Source organism: Leucoraja erinacea, chromosome 17 (genome assembly GCF_028641065.1).
Source record: "Leucoraja erinacea ecotype New England chromosome 17, Leri_hhj_1, whole genome shotgun sequence".
Lineage (NCBI taxonomy): Eukaryota > Metazoa > Chordata > Chondrichthyes > Rajiformes > Rajidae > Leucoraja > Leucoraja erinaceus.
In genome coordinates, this window is record NC_073393.1 from 13,266,533 (window position 1) to 13,290,149 (window position 23,617).

At 42.8% G+C, this 23,617-nt stretch overlaps 1 protein-coding gene across 1 annotated transcript in view; it reads right to left on the bottom strand.

The window, feature by feature from the left end:
• The window catches only part of znrf1 (zinc and ring finger 1), a 177,550-nt gene extending 157,272 nt beyond the window's left edge, over positions 1 to 20,278 (bottom strand). The window contains exon 1 of the mRNA XM_055648577.1: positions 19,422 to 20,278. Coding sequence (XP_055504552.1) covers positions 19,422 to 19,887 — 466 coding nt within the window. The 5' untranslated portion in view covers positions 19,888 to 20,278. The remainder of the gene's footprint in view (positions 1 to 19,421) is intronic.
• Between the last annotated feature and the right edge of the window lie 3,339 nt (positions 20,279 to 23,617).

Consider the following 23,617-nt stretch of genomic DNA (forward strand, 5'->3'; position numbering starts at 1 on the left):
GTGGAATTTAACCCAGATAAATGTGAAGTGACACATTTTACGATGTTAAACCAGAGCAGTACCTTTACAGACAATGGCAGGGATCTGGGGAGCACCGTTGAACAGAGACCATGGGAGTGCAACTGCATACTCTCCCTGGAAATGGTAATACAGGATGACGAGGAAGGCATATAGCATACCTGCTTTCGTTGACCTAGGTACCGGGTATAAGAGTTGGGACATCATGTTATGAATGTACAAAACATTGGTTAAGGTGACAGAAAAGATTCACAGAGATATTCACAAGGTTTGGAAGGCTCAAGTTGCGAGAGAGTGCATAGGTTAGATCTGTTTTCCTTTGAGCAAAGGAGGCTGATCTAGAGTGGATAGCCAGTGTATAGGTTTAAGGTGAGAGGGAGATTTAAAGGGGATCTGAGTGGTATGTGTTTCACACAGAAAGTAGTTGCTATATGAAATACGTTGCCAGAGGTGGTGGTAGAACCAGGACAATAAAAATGTAAGAGGCGTCTAAGACAGGCACGAGAAAAGCACAGTGTGGAGGGCTATAGAATTAACACACACAAGTGGGAATAGTATAGATAGGCACGACGGTCATCAGATGCTGCAGGTCAGATGCTGTGGGTTGAAGGGCCTGATTCTATGCTGTTCAACTCTATGATAGTATGAGAAAAATCAGAATACTGACAACGGAAAGAGGGTGCGCAACCTGGGTTGTTTGCATTGGCTCTCCAACATTAAGTCTCATTTCCTTCCTCACTACATTTCACACAAATTTCCATAACAAAATCCAAATAGAAACCATGCATTTCTGCCTTTATGTTCATTTTGAACCTCCTTCCATTCTTCATCATAAAACATCAGCAACGTAATCTATTCCTTTCTACACCCCCTATTTATCTAACCTCATCTGAACTGTATTTTTTATTAGCCTCAGTCTTCTTAGAATCACTCGGTTAAACAACGATCCTCATGAGCTGCATATTCCATCCTTTGTAATTATCTTGCATTGATGGCTTCAGCTTTATCCAATATTTACTCACTTTAAACTTTCCACGACTATTCATTTTGCTTTCACCACTAGTTCTGATCGAGTGACATTGCTATTGAGCATTTAGAATGGCCATTGCACATGGTAAATGCAGACTTAGCACAACAATCAGCAGCAAGCAGGAATAGTTTGCTGTTGACTGCAATATTCCCTTTATATAATGTAAATTAACATGTTAACAACTTAAAATTTCCCTTGCATTGCATTAACATTCTATCCCAATATCATCCTTTCTTTCGTCATTTTTATATGTGCTTTCTTAAAGGTTAAATACATTGTCCTTTCATTTACCTGAAATATTAACTGTTTCGGCCTCCATAGCTGCTGCCCGACCTACTGAGACCTCCAGCATCTTCTGCTTTCTCTCAACATTTGTGCTCAAATCCACTTGCAATAAAGGTCATCACACCATTTCCTTCCCAACTACTTGCTGCATGTTAATTTTCAGATGATTCACCTGCAAAAATGTCTGGATCTCTCTGAATAAAATTATTTTTCAATCTCTCATCATTTAAAAAGTATTTTGCCTTCTAGCATTTTTTTATTGAAGTGAATGACCTCACATTTTTCTACATTGTGTTTTAATTGCCAAGTCCTTATCCGTCGATTTAATTGTTTACAGTGCCCTCCATAATGTTTGAGACAAAGACTCATCATTTATTCACTACACAATTTCAGATTTGTAATAGAAAAAAAAAATCGCATGTGGTTAAAGTGCACATTGTCAGATTTTAATAAAGGCCATTTTTATACATTTTGGTTTCACCATTGAGAAATTACAGCAGTGTTTATACATAATCCCTCCTTTTCAGGGCACCATAATGTTTGGGACACCGCCATATCATGTAAATGAAAGTAGTCATGTTTGGTATTTTGTTGCATATCCTTTGCATGCAATGACTGCTTGAAGTCTGTGATTAGTTTTTAGTTTTAGAGATACAGCGCAGAAACAGGCCCTTCGACCCACTGAGTCTGCATCGACCAGCGATCCCCGCACATTAACACTATCCTACACCCAACCAGGGCAATTTTTACATTTACCAAGCAAATTTACATACCAACCTGTACATCTTTGGTGTGTGGGAGGAAACCGAAGATCTCAGAGAAAACCCACGCAGATCACGGAGAGAAGGTACAAACTCCGTACAAACAGCACCCAGATCGAACCCGGGTCTCCGGCACTGCATTCGCTCCAAGGCAGCAACTCTACCACTGCGCCACCATGACCGCACCAGACATCACCAGTTGCTGGGTGTCTACTTTGGTGATGCTCTGCAGCCATGTATTGCAGCCATCATTAGCTTGTTTTGGGAGCTAGTCCCTTCAGTTTTATCTTTAGCATATAAAAAGGCATGATCAATTGGATTCAGATCAGGTGATTGACTTGGTCACTCAAGAATTTACCATTTTTTACCTTTGAAACACTCTTTTGTTGCTTTAGCAGTATGTTTGGGATCATTGTCTTGCTGTAGAATGAACCGCCGGCCAATGAGTTTTGAGGCATTTGGTTGAACTTGAGAAGGTAAAATGTGTCTATACACTTCAGAATTCATTAAGCTACTACTATTAACAGTCGTATCATCAATGAAGATAAGTGAGCCAGTACGTTCAGCAACCACACATGCCCAGGCCATAACACCCCGTGTTTCACAAATGAGGCAGTGTGCTTTGGATCTTGGGCAGTTCCTTCTCTACTCCATACTTTGCTTTTGCCATCACTCTGATACAAGTTAATCTTCATCTCATCTGTACACAAAACCTTTTTCCAGAAATGTGGTTGCTCTTTTAAGTACTTCTTGGCAAACTGTAACCTGGCTATCCTCTTTTTACGGCTAGCTAGTGGTTTACATCTTGCAGTGCAGCTTCTGTATTTCTGTTCATGAAGTCTTCTGCAGACTGTGGTCATTGACAAATCCACACCTGATTCATAAGGAGTGTTTCGAGTCTGTCAGCCATGTGCTTGGCATTTTTCTTTATTATAGTGAAAATTCTTCTGTCATTCGCTGTGAAGGTTTTCCTTGGCCTGTCAATCCCTTTGCGATTAGTCAGCTCATCGGTGCTCTCTTTCTTCTTAATGATGTTCTATACAGTTGATTTGGGTAAGCCTAAGGTTTGGCTGATGTCTCTAACAGTTTTATTCTTGCTTCTCAGTCTCATAATGGCTTCTTTGACTTTCATTGGCACGACTTTGGTCCTCATGTTGATGAACAGCAATAAAAGTTTCCAAAGGTGATGGAGGAAATACTCGACGCTGAGAGCTCTCTTATACCTGCATGAAGGAGGCAATTAAACACACCTGAGCAATTACAAACACCTGGGGGGGGGGGGGGGGGGGGGGGGGGGGGGGGGGGGGGGGGGGGGGGGGGGGGGGGGGGGGGGGGGAGGAGGTTTAGGTATAAACACAGCTGTAATTTCTACATGGTGAAACTAAAATGTATACAAATACCCTTTAATAAAATCTGACAATATGCACTTTAACCACGTGATTTTTTCTATTGCAAATCTCAATTTGTGGAGTACAGAGGCCAATAAATAAATGATGGGTCCTTGTCCCAAACATTAGGGAAGGCACTGTATATCCCAGGCACATGCCGTGAGTAATTACTCAGGGTAGGCAGTCAGTCGGCTTTTAAAAAATCTTAAACCGCGCATGCGCAGAATGTTCTCTCCGTAAGCTGTCAGTCGACTTTTATAAAGTCTTCAAAAGCCAAATCTCTTAATAAAGTACCGTATTTCCCGGCAATGAAAACGCACCCCCATTTTGAGTTGCTAAATTTTGAAAGAAGGCTGGTGGGACATAGAATTTCTCACACTCAAAAAAATAAAAATAAAGAAAGCAATTTGCCCAAGGCTTCCAAATCTCCTTAATTCTGAATTACTGAATGGGTGGGGGGTGGAGGGTGACGGCAGGTGGAGAGATGGTGGGGAAAACGGGAGCACACCGGGACAAGTTGAATCAGTTGTGATCTTATTGAATGACAATACTTGTTCAAGGGACCAATTGGGGGGGGGGGAAGAGTTCCTTTCACAGCGTGTGGGAAGTCTGGCCAGGGGTAAAGTTGCAGGGAGAGCAGGAGCATTGAGGAGGGGGTCGGGGATCATGTCAGTTACTCACTCACTCACCGCTGCTGTGGCGCTCCAGGCGCAGAGCATTGTGGCGGGGGAGGGAAGCAGCTCGGGTGGCTGTGAGCGGCCTCGGGACCGGACAGCGGAACTGGACGCCACCTCAGCACCTTCTGCCAGCCCACTCACCTCTGGCAGTGCTCTCCGTCGGAACGTCTCTCACCTGCCGCTTCTCGCAAATCCTTAAATTCCGACAGCCGAGTAATCTCAATTGGTCCCTTGATCCCACTGGAAATTGACGGCTTGAAGCAGCGCCAACGGCACGTCAGCTGCACTGACCTTCGCGTGTTACATGTACTGCGGATGAAAGGCAAGGAGAATTATGCCTACCTAAGAGATCGATCTCTTAGGTAGGCATTATTCTCCCATGCCTTTACTATTTATAATTAATAATTATCATTTTATTATTTTAGTCAGGGTAGGCAGTGACCTTGCTTACCCTGACAGCACGTGCCTCGTATATACCTTGCCCATTACTAAAGCAAACAAAAACCTGGGGTGAGATTGTGAAAAAAGACAAAATGTGCTAATAACTCAGAATTGCAGGAATCTGTGAAGAGAGATCCTGCATATATAGCTCTGATGCAGGTTTAGCATACTGAAATATAATTGTTTCTCTCCACAGATCCTGCCCGAGCTGCTGAAAATTGCACATTGTGTTTTCATTTATCTCCCACAGCCCCTCTAACCTCATTGTAGTTCGCTGTATATCCAGATTTGCATAATCGGCAAACTTACATATGTTGCACCTGTTGCCCTCATCCAAATCATTGATATAGGACTATGAAGAACTAGGTGCCCAATACAATTGCTTTGGCACCCTACAAATCACAGTTTGCCAACTCAAACATTACCTACTTATTTCTATGCTCCATTTTTAGTCCCTGTCTGTATATTACCCCAAGAATATCATGTCTAATATTGTTTTATAACCTTGTGTAGCAACTTTTCAAAGGCTTTTTGAAAATCCAAATATACCAAATCAAAGGTACACAAAAAAGCTGGAGAAACTCAGCGGGTGCAGCAGCATCTATGGAGCGAAGGAAATAGGCAACGTTTCGGGCCGAAACCCTTCTTCAGACCAAATCAACATGTTCACACTTATCTATTTTACTAGTTACCACCTCAAAACATTCTAACAGACTGTCAAACATATTTTCCTTTCATAAATCTACGCTTACTATACCCAATCCTATCAGCATTATATACAACTTTCTCAATGGTAAGATGCCACCATTTCCCCCACTATCAATGTAAGGCGAACTAAGTTATTATTCCCCACTTTATCTATCTCTCTCCTTTCTTGCATGATTTGATTAAAATGTTAATTACCAATCTGAGACATGTCTTCTAAATCTATGGAATTTGGGGAATTAAAAATTTGTTTTTCCATTAATTCCATAGCCACCTACTTCCAAAGCCCTAAAATGCAGGTCATGAGAGCCTGGAGAATTATCACCTTTCCATCGCATTTTCTACAGTATTGATTTTTATTTTCTCTCAGCGTGCAGCAAATGCACACATTTAACATGGTCTAACTTTCTTCAGTGCAATAAGTTACACACTGTACTATAGAACACAAAATGTATTTGACATAATGGTTATCTTACTACAGACGTGATTTTACAAGGGTAAAGCAATCTCATAAAAAAAAAAATTGACTGACTTCCTTGGACAAAGTTGTTGGAATATATTCCTTTTATCCACACAACAACAAAAAACCCTCTATAAACAAGAGTTCCCTTAGAAACAACAGTGCCAACCAAATACAATTTAAAGCAGCTGCGGCAGGCACAGGCATAACAATGATCAGTTATTCTCATTGTCGTGACCTCACTGCACGTGATCATAATCTGTAGGAAGGCTCCCTGACGTTGACTCTTTTTAATATATTTTTATTATTTGCCCTTACTTCAACTCCTGGCAATCATATAAATAAAATAGATTGCACATGACATGCATCCAGAACAGAATTTTGGCATTACCGATACAGTAGGAGACCAGATTCACATAAATCAACATGGAAACATCGAAAAATAGGTGCAGGAATAGGCCATTAGGCCCTTCGAGCCAGCACCACCATTCAATATGATCACAGCTGATCATCATTCCTGCTTTTCCCCCCATATCCCTCGATTCCTTTAGGCCTAGGAGCTAAATCTCTCTCTTGAAACATGTCTGACTTGCAATTTTTGTCTCTCATTTCACCATCTCATGGAGCGCTCTGTACAAATCATGCTATTCAGTCTACATGCCATTTTATTCCCCAAACTCTGACTGATAAACCCAAAATTTTAAAAATACAAACCATTTGACAAAATGAGTCTGTAACATATAACAATAACCACTCATCAATGTATTTCTTGAAATTGTTGGCAGAGTTTCCAAGGCACCACAATCTTTTTGAAAAAGAATAAACTTTAAAGTCAAGGTCCCATCTCAGTAAATTGTTAGGATAATAAAGTACCAATACAATTAATCTACTGTAATTAACTTCATTCAGCAAATTATATTTGCAGGGGAAAAAAACAGCACTTTAAACAAGGACTTATATTACTATCTCAGAATAGTAATATTAACTATTAAAGATTTTTGTCTCTCCGAGAAAACAGTGTTAAAAACATTGTTAAAAATCAGTTTCAAGAATGGTCTAAAATAAAATGTTTACATTTTGTTTATCCCCCTTCAACACACGTAAATCATATTTCTCTAAATCGTTAATTCAAATGGACAGCTTTTTACTTATTTTTTTAAAGTGGCCCCTTGTTCTAAATTCTCCTAAAAGGAGAAATATCCTCTACACCGCACCCTATCCAGCCCCCTCATGATATTATATTTCAATCGAATTGTATCTAACTCTTCAAAACTCCAGCAGATACAGAGAAATGAGTCATACAGCACCTAAACAAGCGCTTCAGCCGAACTTGTCCATCTCAATCAAGCTAGTCCCATTTTTGCCCACATCCCACTCGAATTTTCCTATTATCTGTCGAAATGACTTTTAAAAGGTACTAGACCAAGTGTGGACCCATTGGGTCCCCCTCCCCCAACGCAATATTCTACCACTTACCTATATATAAGATGATGTTCATTCTGTCAAAAATACTTTTAAAAGGTATTATTGCACCTGGCTCAACTATTTTCTCTGCAGCTTATTCCATATATCCACCACCCTCTGTGTGAAAATGTTGTTCCACTGGTTCCTATAAAATCTATTCCTTCTCACCTTAAACTTATATCCTCCAGTTCTTGATTCCCCAACTATGGGAAAAGAAACTCCACATTATCTGTTGCCATCATGCTTTTTATATACCTCTATGAGATTACTCAGTCTTCTGCACTCCAAGGAATAAAATCCTAGCCTACCCAATCTCTCCCTGTATCTCAGGCTCTAGAGTCATGGCAATATCCTTGTAAATCTTTGCTGCACCCTTTCCAGCTTAAAGGCCTCTTTCCTATGGCTGGATAACCACAACTGAACAATACTCGAGTGCAGCCTCACAAACGTCTTTTACAACTGTAACATAACATCCCAACCATTATACTCAACTCCCTGCCGAATAAAGGTCACCGGGTGGCGCCACCGCTGCCTCGCCAACAGTCTGTCTGTCCTCTCTCTGTTTTTATTATTTTAAGTATGTTTTCAAAGTATGTTTTAATGTTTCTTGGTCTGTTTTATGTGGGGGGGGGGGGGGGGGGGGGGGGGAAGGAAATTGGGGGAAACTTTTTTCTAGTCACTTACCTCAACGGAGATGCAATTTTTTGCCGTACCGCATCTCCGTCACCCCTGCAGCCTAACAACGTGGAGTGGTGTGGCCTTCCCCAGAACTTCAAGCCGCAGGTGCGGCACGGACTTACCATTGCGGGGCGTGCGATCCTTTGCCGACGATCGCCAGTGGAAGAGGTCCAACCGCGGGGCTTGTGGACTTTAACACCGTGAAGCGGCCGACTTGAGAGCTCCATGCCACGGAGTGTTCCGATCCGACGCCGGAGTTTCCATCATCCTGACGGGAGGGCTATGGACATTGGACCATCGGCTGCGGAGGATTCAATAGCCCAGAGCACGGATGCACAAAGGAGGAAGATGATTGAACATTATTACCTTCCATCACAGTGAGGAATGTGGATTCCACTGTGGTGGATGTTTATGTTAAATTTTATTTTATGTGGCTGTGTGTATCGTTGCTTTTCACTTAGTGTGGCTGTATGGTAACTCAAATATCACTGTACCTTAATTGGTGCATGTGACAATAAATTTGAACTTGAACCAAAAGCCTTCTTCACAATCTTATCTAATTTTGTTGCCAGTTTCAGGGAACCAGGTACTTATAACTCATAGATCGCTCTGCTCTACAACACACCAAGAAGCCCTACCATTCATTGCATAGGTTCTGCCCTGGTTCGTCTTCTCAAAATGCAATGCCTCACAGTTATCTGAATTAAACTCCCTTAGCCATTCCTCGGTCACTTGATCAAGAAACCATTGTAATTCTTGATAACCATCTTCACTGCATTATTGTACTATTTTAGTATCATCTACAAATTGACTAATCTTTCTATTCCAAATTGTTGATACAGATGACAAATTGCCATGGGTTCTATTCCAATCCCTGAAGCACACCACTAGTCACAGGTCTCCAGTCCAAAAAACAACCTTCCACCACCACTCTATGCACCCTACTATGAAGTTAATTATGTACCCAGTTAGTTACCTCTCATTATTGTGCTGTACACCACCTTGGAGTAATTTACATCTACAAAGAGGCACAGAAGAAAAAGGTGCCCAAATGCCCAAATAAAGAACAATTAGGATGCTGCAATTAATCATTCATTCCTTTATTGATCTTTTCACAACCTCTATTTTTTAATTTGAATGTTAAATGGTAGTAAATGGTCTGCACGCACTCTTTGGGCAAGCTTTTTTTAAATTGGTCAATTAATTCGCAACAGTTACTATCTGTTACAATCTATTCAGTGGGTCAATGGTTGGGCACCTTGTTGTTCCAGGCTGATGCAATGAACAGGACTGAGAAAGAATGAATTAAAATCAGCAATGGTGCTATAGCTCTAATGTCTCTGGCTGAAATCTGAAAGGAACACTTGGCAAAAAAAAATTGATAAATGATTCAATTTATTGTCATTGTCAGTGTACAGTACAGAGACAACGAAATGCATTTTTAGCATCTCCCTTGAAAGGGAGACAGGGCGTCGCGGTGTGCCCGCGCCTGCCGCCGTACATTCCATTACAGGCAAAGGTGGGTGAAGTGTCTTGCCCAAGGACACAACGACAGTATGCACTCCAAGCGGGATTTGAACCGGCTACCTTCTGGTCACCAGCCGAACTCTTAGCCCATTGTGCTATCTGTCGCCTAATAGATACACAATTGGCGGCTGCAAACTAGTCCATTGACATTTCAGCATAGATTTTGGCAGCATTTCTCCCACTAGTGTGCTGTAAGAATCATCAGAAAAACAGCACTGAACTTGCTGTACAGTGTAGAAGATGACTTATCCTGGCAGAAAATGTGAGATAGGGATAGTGGAGAAAAACAAGGTAAAGAATAAAAATAGTCTGTTGCCTTAACTGTCTGCTGTTATTAAAATTCCAATCCATGTTGTATCAACTTATGATTGCTATATACGAGTTAGAAAAGGAAAAATGACAATTATACAATGCAAGGATTTATTTTTTTAAATATTCTACAGTATCATGAGGAGACTGGGATTTATTTCCTAACTTCAGACAAGCTCAACGAGTATTGCAATGGCTTATAAATACTGCAGTTTAATAACATGATTCAATGTTAGACTTCTATCTGCATGACTTACTGGTACAAACAATTTATAACCTTTTCATCGGCCAAGTCATCGGAAGGAACTTAATCTAAAGTTGGTACAATAAATCACCTGCAATACGTAAAATAAAACAAATTTACATTTTGATGAACAAAAGAAAGAGTTGGAAGTTGAAAGCTATAACAGATAATTCAAAAAAAGGTACTGCAACTGCACTGGACCATGATACAGCACCTAATATTAGTGTCCAATACAATCACCTAATATTAGTGTCCAATACAAGTAAATAACAAGTTGTTGTTTTTTTTAAGAAAGAAAACCTAATATTTATTTTTCTGATTGTAAACAAAGCTAAACAAGCTTTTGAATGCCATATCAGTCTTTTGCTAAAAAAGAATTCTCAATTATGGCTAGTTAAAGCCTGACAAAATATCCATTCAAGTGATACGGCTACCTATTTTTGTTGGCCCTTTTATAGGAAGTCGTAATCCATTTCACTCCCATTTTACTGTTAACAACTCATAATTTGCAAAAGCACAGTACAAAACTCTTATCAAGAATCAGAAATATAAATGCATGGGCCTTGAATTGAAATGTCGCCCTAACCATATTCTCCAGAGATGCTGTCTGATGCACTGAGTTACTTGATGTTTATTCTTTTGTAAACCGCATCTGCAGTTCCTTGTGTAGAAATTAAAGCTTCACCTTCCTTTCTGAAGCAGTTCCTCTGGGGTCAAGGTCAATTAGCTCTCACTTCAGTTCAGCAAGTTCTGAGAAGGCCCAGTACTTAATGGGTAGGTGCTTGGAGGGTGGGGGAGGGTTTGTGAAGTGGTGCGCTCCTTCTAGGTTTCGATGCCTTCCCAACATATAAACTCTCAGTTGTGAATGGTGTCCTAAAATACCCTTTATCCATTATACAAACAAGCCCAAAATTGTCTTAAAGAAGCACAAAAAACAAGAACCTCCCATTTAATTGTACACTGTATATTTACTGTTAATCCTAAAAAGTTAAAAGAAATTTCAGACACTATTTTTTTAATGTGATAATTTTAATGGAAGCAACAAATACAGCCTCCCCCAAAGAGCCAGTTGGAAGGATCAAATGTATGATGATTTACACTGTCAGACCCAAAGATGGTCAGGTTCAGTGATCTGTTGGTTATAATTTTCTTTTCTTTACCAGCTGTTCAACAGTATTCTACAGCACAGTGATGCAGCAGTAGAGCTGCTACCTTACAGCTGCTACCTTACAGTCCCAGGTTCGATCCTGACTACGGGTGTTGTCTGTACGGAGCTTGTACATTCGCACTATGATCGCGTGGGGTTTTTTCCTGGTGCTCCGGTTTCCTTCCACACTCCAAAGACGTACGGGTTGCAATTTAATTGGCTTCAGTAAAAATGTTTAATTGTCCCTGGTGTGTAGGATAGTGCTAGTGCACGGGGGCATCGCTGGTCGGTGCGGACACGGTGGGCCGAAGGGCTTGTTTCCGCGCAGTATCTCCAAACTAAACCAGCACAAGATGTGTAGCAAATCAATTAACAGAATTTTACCCCTCAAGATGCCTACCTAAATGTTTTTCTCTGTGCCCGATTTCCGGAAGTGGCGGCGCTGTTAACAGCTGTGGCTCGCCTGCAGTCCGTCTGTCTTTACTTTTTTCTGTTGTTTTTTTTGTCTTGTTTTGGTTAAGTTTTAGTTTGTTGGGTTGTGTTAGAGGGGGGTTGAAACATGTTCTCTGTCTCTTCCTTCGGGGGAATGCGACTTTTTCGTGACGTATCCCCCTTCTCTGCCTCCGTCTGCGCTGAGGCCTAATGGCAGAGCTGGCGGCCTCCAGCCTGCGACTGACCCTGAGGCTCCGGAGGCAGACCCTGCCAGGACTCACCAACGAGAGGCTGGCAGTCTTCGGGGCTAAGGCAGCGGTGGCCCGACTTGCTGGTGCGGTGTTCTGGCTTTCGGCAGCGGCCTGGAGCTGATGCAGCGGGGCTCGGAGCTGAGACTGCGGGACCCGGAGCTGGGGCAGCGGCCCGGAGCTGGGGTGGCTGCCCGGAGCTGGGGCAGCAGCCCGGAACGGAGACTGCGAGACCCGGAGTTGGGGCGGCGGCCCGGAGCGGAGACTGCAGGACCCGGAGCAGAGACTGCGGGACCCGGAGCTGGGGCGGCGGCCTGGAACTGGGGCGGCGGCCCGGAGCTGATGCTGTGGCGGGCCGTCTCAGAGCGGAGACGGCGTTCCGGCTTTCGGCGGCAGCGACATCACCACGGAGGTCCGCTGGACTGGAGGGCGGCATCTCCGGCCTGGATCGATCGCTCAGCGCAGAGGGAGAACAAGGAGGGAAGAGACGGAGACTAAAGACTTTGCCTCCATCACAGTGAGGATGTGCTTGGTGAACTCACTGTGGTGGATGTTTAATTTGTGTTTATTGTATGTTTTGTTATTTATTGGTTCTGTGTATGATTGCAGGCAACATCATTTCGTTCAGACCGAAAGGTCTGAATGACAATAAAGGAATCTAATCTAATCTAATCTAAATCTAAACTATATCTCTTTTCCATCTTGCCAAGCTATGCACTATTGCTTATATATCGGACTGCTTGAAAGCTATTACGACATTAAAAATACCCAAGAGATAGGTATCAGTAGATTCCAGATTCAACATTTCAGTTAAACCACCTTTGAAATGAAGATACAGCTAGCATCTCTGAGGTTCAGGGTACAATAGGATTGTGGCTGACCATGTACAAAAATGTAACCCCATTATCATTAATGCCTCAAAGAACCTCTCAACTCCCAACCACCAAACATACACAATATCTGGTCAACACAATTAGAATAAAAATTGTTAATTTCTCCAGTGAAATACACAGACTGGCTTGATAAAAATAAATAGGAGAATCGGGAGTTAATTCATTGCAAACACATGATGTTCTTGGACTGCGACACCAACAGGTATCGGAAGGCCAAGGTCGAACAAAAAATAAACTCATGATCTATAAATCAAAACGAGCGAGAGGTGTGCAGGAGACCCAGCAACCAGCTGATAACCATAATGTTCAACGATTCTGCAGCACTGTCAAGATTATCCACCAAAAGCCAAGAACAAAAGGCAGCTTATCAATGACAGCCGACATGTGAAAAGTGCACAAGCTGAGACATTTGACAAGTGTCCTTGACTCCATCAACGCTATCCATGGCAACCTCACACCATCCCACCTTACCCTAGGGCGAACCGTTCTTCAGACTGTAAAACAAGGCTTGTGATGCAGACAAAATTCCTATTGAAATACAGAAACTAAAGAAACTAAAGTGGAAAAGCACTCTTAGGGGCACAAAAGCTCAGATCTTCATTACGTAACACATTCTTTAAAAGGGGCACAAAAAATAACAGCAGCACCCACTGTCTTTGGATTTCTGTGACTTAGCAAATTGCCCTGTCAATCAAAAGGGATTATGAAAACTTCTCAAATTTGACTGCTCCTAGAAATTGAAAACCAACCCAAATCCACTACAAGATGACTGCAAACCATCTCATACTGATATATTTCTGATGTTTCAATCTACCTCCTTGTGGTCCTTGTACTTTATTGTATCTGTACTTTCTCTCTGGCTGCAACACTATATTCGGCAATCTGTTTCCTTTCTATTTTTTGCCCTACCTATTATATTCATGTATGGTATGATTACACTTGTGTATGGTATGATCTGCCTGAATAGCACACAAAGCAAAGTTTTTCCACTGAATCTCGGTACAGTGACAATAATAAACCAATGTCAGATCCAATAGACAGATCAATCATCTTTAAGCTTGGCACCAGATTTCCAAAACAAATATTCGATCCCCGGTTCCATCACAGCAAGGAACTCCAAGAAGGACGAAGAAAACTGTTCAAAGGCTTTCTCAAAGTATGCTCGAAAAGAAAATGTAACGCATGAGAATCTGTAGCCGTGACCAATCAAAATGAAAAGAAGGTGAGCACGTTAGATTTCCGAAACGTGTGCACATAAAGGCCAGGAACAAAGGAAAAAATGAACAACACCCTAATGCCCCTGTCCCACTTAGGAAACCTGAACGGAAACCTCTGGATACTTTGCGCCCCCATCCAAGGTTTCCGTGCGGTTCCCGGAGATTTTTGTCAGTCTCCCTACCTGCTTCCACTACCTGCAACCTCCGGCAACCACCGGGAACCGCACGGAAACCTTGGGTGGGGCGCAAAGTCTCCAGAGGTTTCTGTTCAAGTTTCCTACGTGGGACAGGGGCATAACTATCACAACTTGCCCCTTTAAGCACGACCTACCCAATCACAGGTTCTCCTTAACCCTCTGCAGCTACCTCAGAAATCACAGCACTGGCGTGAAACCTGATGGGACTGCATTACAGAAGAACTTCAAGGTTCCACGCGCAAAATACTGGGTTGTATATTAACCTCCACTTGGTTCTCACAACAAAACCTCAATTGTAAATGCAAAACCAGTTAGTCCGCTTTTCAGTAAATAACTAAATTAGATAAAACGGCTACAAGTTTTAACTGTTAATTAACAACTCAACCAAGAAAACATTATGTGTATTTTAAGGAAATAAAAATTATATGTTGCTTTCATAAAAATAATATGTTGTTATCTTTCAGCAGTATTTCACAAACAACATCAAAAGCACTGTGAAAAGTAAACACAGTACTGTCCAGCAATTACTCGAGTGTGATTACTTTTCCATTTCGTGTTTATAAAACTACAAAATATCACATTAATCCAAAGACTCTAGAAACACCGTAATTGTTTTCCCAACATGAAACCCCAAAGGTAGCATAAACAAAACCAGCCTTTATGGCTACTTCCAGTGCCATTTTACCTGACGTATGATCTCTTCTCCAGCAAAGTGACCTCCCCACTTTCCACCTTGGCTTTGCCTGGATGTGCAGGTTTGGTTCATGTGGCTTGATACGAGCAGAATTTCCTACCCCACATTCACCCTGCTACCATTTTCTTCAATCTGCAACACTGCCCAGATTTATACATAAACTACCTAGAATACATTGTGTAGAAACAAGGAACTGCAAATTCTGGCTTTTATCAAAAATAGACACAAAGTGCTGGAATCATTCAGTGGGTCAGGCACTATCTCAGGAGAAAAGACATTGGTGACATTTCGGGTCAGAACCCTACTGAAGAAGGGTCCCAACCTGAAACGTCACCTATCCTTTTTCTCCAGAGATGCTGCCTGATTCGTTGAGTTACTCCAGCACTCCGTGTTGAAACATGTCCTTTCCGTTACAATTTTCTAAACTGATTTGGTCCAAATTAATATTGCTTTACAATTTCAAGATTTTCATTCGGTAAGCAGTGTTTTTAAGAAGCTTCCCATTTCTCATCTTCGCTATCAAATCTAACATTGACTTTCCTCGACTTGTATTTCCGGGCATCCAGAGTTCCTTAAAATGTTCACATATTCCTTGTTCTCTGCTGCCCTGAATCCATTTCAGAGGATATTCAATCACCTTTGGACTCTGCAAATTCCCAGTCACTACTCTGCACCTTGCAAGTGATCTCCCAGTTTTTCATTTTGTTCAAACCTGCATGTACATTTATAATGTCTTCCCTGCTCCTGCACTCAACCACATCTCCATCCTTAAATCAGGGGTTCCCAAACCTTTTCGTCCCGTTTACACCTGGCATCTTTAATAGCACATAACAATGTTATTTCACCTATTTAAGAACTAATGAACAGATACTGGAATACCAGAACCAAATTCAGTCAGTCAATGAGAGAAAAAAACGTACAAATCCAGAATCAACAAATTTATCCCTGGGTAGGCAAAATTTACTCCCTGGGTTTACCCCAGGTTGGGAACCCTTGCCTTAAATACATCCCTCATGTACTAGTTGTACTATAGAAATACAAACTTGTTTCTGACAAACCCAGAGAACATATGTTTTCTCTTTTTGCACTATTTATTACAATCATATATGGTATGATTTCACTCATGTATGGTATGATTGGCCTGGTTGGCACATATAACAAAGTTTTTCACTGTATTACAATAGACAATAGGTGCAGGAGTAGGCCATTCGGCCCTTCGAGCCAGCACCGCAATTCAAGGTGATCATGACTGATCACCCACATTCATTACCTCGTTCCTGCCTTCTCCCCATATCTCCTGACTCCGCTCTTTTTAAGAGCCCTATCTAGCTCTCTCTTGAAAGCATCCAGAGAACCGGCCTCCACCGCCCTCCGAGGCAAAGAATTCCACAGACTCACAACTCTGTGTTCTAAATGGCTTTCCCCTTATTCTTAAACTGTGGCCCCTGTTTCTGGACTCCCCCAACATCGGGAACATGTTTCCTGCCTCTAGCGTGTCCAAACCCTTAATAATCTTATATGTTTCAATAAGATCCTCTCTCATCCTTCTAAATTCCAGAGTATACAAGCCCAGCCGCTCCATTCTCTCAGCATATGGCAGTCCTGTCATCCCGGGAATTAACCTTGTGACCTACAGTGCACTCCCTCAATAGCAAGAATGTCCTTCCTCAAATTTGGGGATCAAAACTGCACACAATACCATATTACGGTACACAAGACAATAATAAACCAAACTAAATGTAGACAAACTGACTATAATACAATCATTATGTGAACATTATGTGTGGGAAGATAGGCACAACATGTTGGAGTAACTCAGTGGGTCAGACAGCATCTCTGGAGAAAAGGAATAGGTAATGTTTCGGGTCAAAATCCTTTTCTTGAGTCCGACCCAAAACGCCACCTATTCCTTTTCTCAAGATATGCTGGCTGACCCACTGAGTTACTCCAACATTAAATGTCTATCTTCAAGTAAACATTGTTTGACTGGTCCTAGTTACAATGGCAACCGGTTCTTCAGCCTATCAAGTCCACACCCACCATCAATCATTCATTTATACTAATCATACATTAATCTTATTTTGTTTTCCCCATATCCTTATCAACTGCCCCAGATTCGATCATACCGACAGATTAAGGAGAAATTACAACAATCAATCAACCAGCCAACTGGCATGTCTTTGGGACATGGGAAGAAACAGAAGCATCTAGAGGAAACCTACACTGTCACAGGGAATACATGCAAACTCCACGCAGACATAGATCAGGATTCAACATGGGTATTTGATGATGTAAGGAGGCTGGTGCATTGCACCAATGTAATGCCACAATATCTATGATGCTGATCACTTTATTGGTAAATATTTGGGTTTATTATTCAAGCAACTGATAAGACCATTGAACACAGAGATACAAAACTACTTTTCCTTATTTACAGATGCAAGATAGCTTTTTGTACTTGAGTATTTTGTAAACTTGCATTGTACCATCATACCATCATCAGTAATTTCTCTTAAAAAGATTGATCAATACAATTCCTGTGAGCCTCAAGATACAAATTGTTCCATTTGTTCATCCTCGGTGGTAACCATTACTAGATTTTGGTTCTCTGACCATCAAAAATCCAAAGGCAGGGAAGTGAGAGCCCAAGTACAACAATGTTCACACCATGTCCACACCAGGGCATCAGAGATGTCCTCATTCTTCAGGGAACAGGGGTTCCCCTCTTCTACTATAGATGAGGCTCTCACCAGGGTCTCTTCTATATCCCATGACTCTGCTCTCACTCCCCATCCCCTAATCCTCAACTTCCACCCTACCAGCCATCACATACAACAAATAATCCTCCAACATTTTCTTCATCTCCAACGTGATCCCACCACTTGCCACATCTTCCCATCTCCTGGATCACCCTAAATTGGAGGAGCAGCACCTCATATTTCGCTTGGGCAGTTTGCACCCCAGCAGTATGAATATTGACTTCTCTAATTTCAGGTAGTCAGGTTTCTCCAGCATTTTTGTCTACCTTGGCTATGCCAAGATCACTTCTGTCCTATATAAAACAATTATACTAATTTGACTTGAAATGTAATGAGCAATTAACATTAAGGAAATCCAAAGTTCTAACAGTGCTCAAATTTTATGAGAATTTACCATTTTAGACCAAGCAATCTTGGCTTTATTACTGCTTTGAATACACGTAAGAACTAATGTAATCAAGAATAATATTGATTGATGGAACTATAATGGTGCTAGACAGAGTTGAAGAGTTATTGATGACCACAGTTGTTCCTCACTGAGTCACTTTACAATGTTATTCACTGGGGTATCCGCATTGAAGCAGCCATGTGGATCATTGTCCTGATATTTCCATGACTCTCTAAACTACAATCAATAGTACTTATTTATTGGAGCCAATATTGTACCTCAAACTACTCGAACAATAATAGCATGATTGAAATTCATGTATATATCATCCATCTTCCAAAATGTCGACCTTTATATGTGATGCGGTACAGGTAGTATAATTATCATTCCAAAAATGCATACATCAAATTGAACTAACAAAGCACAAAATACTTATATAATTAGTTATAAGAACAATTGTTATTCCTAATAAGGATATTAATTTGTATTACCATAGAGCAACGATAAATTAACAAGCAAAACAATTAGTGTAATGATTACTACCATTACGATAGTTGTATTAATTACAGCCAAAAGCAGAACAGCATTTTGCTGCACCATCAACTATCACCCAATCTCAACTACATTTACTATTTATTAATAAAACAATAAACAAGGAAAGTTCTATTAGTGGTTGCTGGAAATATTGCAGATTAGAAGTTGGCGTTATCCATAGCAATACGGTTATCACTAAAATCACAATAAACTGTTAAAGGCACTGCGGCCGAAAGTGAGGTGGGCAGTGTGACCGAAAGGTGGACAGAGGGACAGCACGCGGCACAGGGAGGGCAGTGTGCTGACAGAGGAGTGGGCAATACGATGACAGTAGGATGGCAGTTTGGAAGGCAGTGTGAGAATGTGCAGTGATTGGGGTGGGCAGTGTTGTCTGGAGTAGGTTTGATAGTTTGGTGGGCAGTGTGCTGATAGTGGGGTGAGAAGAGTGCGAGGACAGCAGGGTGGGCAGTGTGCTGGCAGCAGGATGGCAGTTTAGTGGGCAGTGTGAGAATGCGCAGAGTGATTGATAGTGGGGTGGGCAGAGTGTGAGTGGGGCTGGCAGTTGGACAGGTGCGAGGGCAGAGGGGTCGGCAGTATGCTGACAGCTGGGTGGCAGTTCGGTGGTCTGTGCGAGAGTGTGCAGAGTGATTGAGAGTGGGGTGGCAGTTTGATGGGCAGCAGGGAGAGCCGTGTCCTCATAGCGGGGTGGGCAGTGTGCGAGGACAGAGAGGTGAGCAGTGTGCTGACAGCGGGGTGAGAGTGTGCAGTTGATTGAGAGTGGGGTGGGCAATGTTGTCGAGATTGGGGTTGGTAGTTTGCTGGGCCGTGCGGTGATGCAACCGAATCAGGGTCAAGGTCTCCCGGTGCCAAGTTATGGTCAGGGTCTCCCAGCTCCTGGTCAGGGTTAAGGTCATGGTCCACTCACCGCTGTGCGCGCTGAACCAGCGCGGCGCCAGGTGCAGCGGCAGCGAGTCGGAGAGCGCGGCTGCCGCGCGCGAGCCCAGGTACAGCTGCAGCTCGCGGGCGCCCGGTCCTCCCGTCTCCTGGTAACCGTTGCCCGCCGACTCGGGCCCAGCGCCGGGCACGACGCCGCCGCCTCCTCCTCCTCCGGTACCGCTTCCTTGCTCGCCTCCGTCTCCCGCTCGACCGCCGCCGCCGCCGCCACCTCCAGAGCGCGCTCCGCCGCCGTACAGCCCGAAGGGATGAGCCGGCTCCATGCCGGCCACGCTGCTCACCGAGCGAGTCCTCAGCCCCATGGCGTTGACGCCGCTCCGATAGTGGCCGTAGTGAGCGGCGTGCACGGCGCTGTCGTCCGTCGACACGCCGGGGAAAGTGGTCCTGGAGCGGGCCGCCGTGCTCTGCTTCCCTCCCATCTCCACAGGCTTCAGCATAAACACCGGGGAGGAGGGGATCGAGAGGCCGCGGGCTCCGACCGGCTGATCCACCGACAGCCGCCCCGCCCGCCCGCCCGCCTTACTGGGGCGCGGGCACCACTGCCGCCGCCGCCGCCGCGCCGACCATCTCACCCGCTGCCTTGACTGTCACTCTGACCCGTTAGTCTAGACCAGGCCGTCTCTCGCCCTCCTCCTCTCGGCCATCGCTCTTACCGCTTTCCTCCGCCCGGAGCTCCGTGACCGACCGACCGCCCGCCCACTCCCGTTAGCGGCTCCAGTCCCGGGAACGCGCAATAAAGCGCGTGAGCAGCAGCTGCGAACAAAGCCCGGACCCAAAGCGCTGGCCAGCTCTCTGTCCCTGTCTCCCTCTCTCTGTGACTTCTCTTATTTTTTTTATATAAATTAAGAAAGCAGGAAGTGTCTTGCAGGAAGCAGCCCATTTTCAGTTGCTCTTATTTTTTTTAAAAATTCAATTTCCCCATTTTCTTACATTTCCCCCAGTTGTTTGTTGCAGGTATTTCCCAAGGCTGAAGGTGTGCACTGGCCAAACGTCTCACCGTCCCCAAGTTTGTCTCCCACGTTGTCAAAGATGCACCATCGTGCTGGGTTTTTCTGCATTCGTCCATGTATTTATTTTTGTACTTACTCTTTACGCCGAGGTTCGTACGAACTAGGAATTTCATTGCACCCGGGTGTATATGACAATAAGCTAATCTGAATATTAGTGTTTCCCACTTATGAAACTTTGAGGGATTTAGTAGTGGATACATTTAGAAGACATTTGGATAGGTACATGGATAGGAAAGGTTTAGAGGGAAATGGGCCAAAAAGCAGGCAGGTGGGACCAGTGTAGATCGGCATCTTAGTCAGCATATGCAAGTTGGTCTGAAAAGCCTGTTTCTGTGCTGGTTGACTGTATGATACTGCAAATTCTGTATCTCAAAACAGTGCCCCAAAGTAAGTTACTCTGGACAAAAGGATACAATGTGCTGGAGTAACAGACAGCATCATTAGAGGACATGGACAGGTAACATTTTGTGTCAGGACCTTTCTTCAGACTGTTGTCCATCTTCCATAAATTCTGCCTTACCCGCTGATTTACTCCAGCACTTTTTGTTCCTTTTTGCAAACTAGGATCTGCAGTTCTGTGTGACTAAGTCACTCCTGTGTCACATTGTTTCGAAGCTGGTATAAAAACTAATAGAAACTGGTAATATTTGAAGAAAATGGTTGTAACAGTTTATGGTTTATCAATACTATCTACTTTCCTTATTTCAAACACATCATCCCCACACATACATTTTCTTTCCATTGTTCTGGGTTAAGGAGCAGTGGGTAATGGTGAAAAAGAGGCTAGTTTTTATGGCCTTGGTTGGTCACCAGAGCACTTGTAGGGTTTCAATTGTTAATGGATTTTGCTTGCAAAACAGAAAAAAGCTAATCTGGTGGCATCTGTGGAGAGAGAAGCAGTTAATGTTTTGAATCAATAGCTAGGGATCAATTTGTATGGCAGTGGATGGATGGAGAGCAAAGGTAATGCATGTGATGGGGTGGAAATTTGCTTACTGGAGGGTAGCCAGCTCCACAGAAATATCAGCTGCTCAGGAGTATCCTCCTCTGACACCTCCTGCTAACTGATCATTGGTAGAGAAGGTTACTTTATTAGTGAACATTACTGCCTTTGGAACTCGATTGCATTCAATATCAGTTGACAATCCATTACAATTTGCCAGAACATGGCTAGCACAGCAACCTCCAAAGTTAACTTCATTTTTTTTCCTCTCCACCGTAGCTATCTTACTTTTTTTTCCTAGGTGTTTCTATAATTTTCAGATAGGATTTCCAGAAGCTGCAGTATTCTGTCTCAATTTCAATTTTTTTCCCCTCTAATTTACACATCTTCCCACTGTATCTTCTGTAATTAGTGAACTTTCACCTTCTTGAAGCGAGCAGATACTTGGGGATTTCCTCACTGACTTTCTCTAATGTTGCGTAGATTCTAAGATGGTTAATGAGATTAATATCGGTAACCATAAACACCTACTCGTGGGCAGGTGAAGAATGATTGGGGGAAAGGGTGGGTGTGAGAAGTTTGAGGTGTATGTTCCTTCTGTCATTTACACAGGGCATCAGTAAATCCAGAATTCATGACCTCTTCTCTATTGCATAGTCATGAACCTTGGGAGTTACAAGGAGGAACATTACATTACTTCAATGAGTCTTTCAGGCACATCTTTAAATACGTCCTTCATCTACCTGGTATTCTTTTCCAATGGCAGAACTCCGAGTGTAATTTTTAGTCAGCATCACCTGCAGCTTTCAATGGTCTCCACCCCATTACAGGCTCGTCTTATTTGCTCTACCCTTCCCCTTCTCTGCAGCTTAAAATATGTTCAATTTCTCTATGAAGGTTATCAACCTGAAATGTTAACAGTTTCTGTTGCCACTATGCTATTTATTACTCTTCTTATTCTGGATTTGCAGCTTTCTTTTTCACTTTAAGAATTGCCATCTCTCGTTGTTGTCCTTGTTGTCACCAACATCACCCTGTTCCGTCATCTCTGAACTTGTAGGAGAACATGCTTAATTTCAACATGGGTATACATCTCAAGCAGGGAATAGGGGGAAAATTGTTCCCACCACCCTGAAAATCCATCCCAGAAAAATTCCTGTGATGGTGTGTTCATTCATCATCGTTGAAAACATTAGCGAAACAGTGGTGCTGGTTTCCGACGGGAATGGTGACAGACGAACCACGCATCTCTGCCTTCCGGTTCCTGCGGACTTCCGCCGCTGGAAGTATAGGGTTTTGGTGTGTGTGCTTTATCATTATTCCTTACAATGCTATGTACGACAGTGATCGCAACTTCTACTGAAGTGTGGATGGCCGTTGACTCTCTAGAAGCTCATCCGCCCTTTGACAGGTCTTGTTTTTGGTACTGCTGGGGGTCCACAGCCCCCTCCTTACCTGGCAAACCAGGTGGGGAAGATGGTTTAGTCGCTGACTATCCGACCATGGAGCAGGTAGCACAGGATTACATGGTACCCGCGGTGGTGGGAACTCCCCCCGACCTGACTGGTGTGTTGCTTAATTCAAATTACTACTTTAAATTGTAAAAGGTAAAGCTTGCTGCTATTCTTACAATCCAGAATCCATTTTAAGTATATCACTTTTCACAATTTAACTGATTGACTAAATCTTTACAATACTATTTACATTTCATTAATTCAGGAAGGAAGCCGTTTACAACATGGATTAAGAAAGAAATCCCCTAATTGGCATGCAGTGAAAATTCACCTCCCTATTTTTGCCAGACAATGTAACCTATCTTTTTACTTCATCATTCAGCTGAACATCACCCATTGCAAATTAAATTCTTTTGATTTCAAAATTTAAAAAATATATAAAATGTTGAAAAGGTCTATTAGGTTAGATAGCATCTGTGAAGATGTGTGCCTGGTTATCAGTTTCATCAAAGCACTTTTGGTGGAGGTCTCCGATTCTCTGCAGTTCCTGGTGACTGATGTTTGATGCGGAAGTGAAATTCATTTATGTTCAGCTTCAGGAAATGATCCTCTGAATTGTGTTATTTCTTAGAAAAATAGTGATATTCGTGAAAAATGTGATATTTCGGGCTAGTTGGATGAGAATTAGGGTGGGTGGGAAGGTGTTTGGAGAATTCAGTCATCTTTAAGAATTTATCGATGTGCAAACTTTACTTATTGT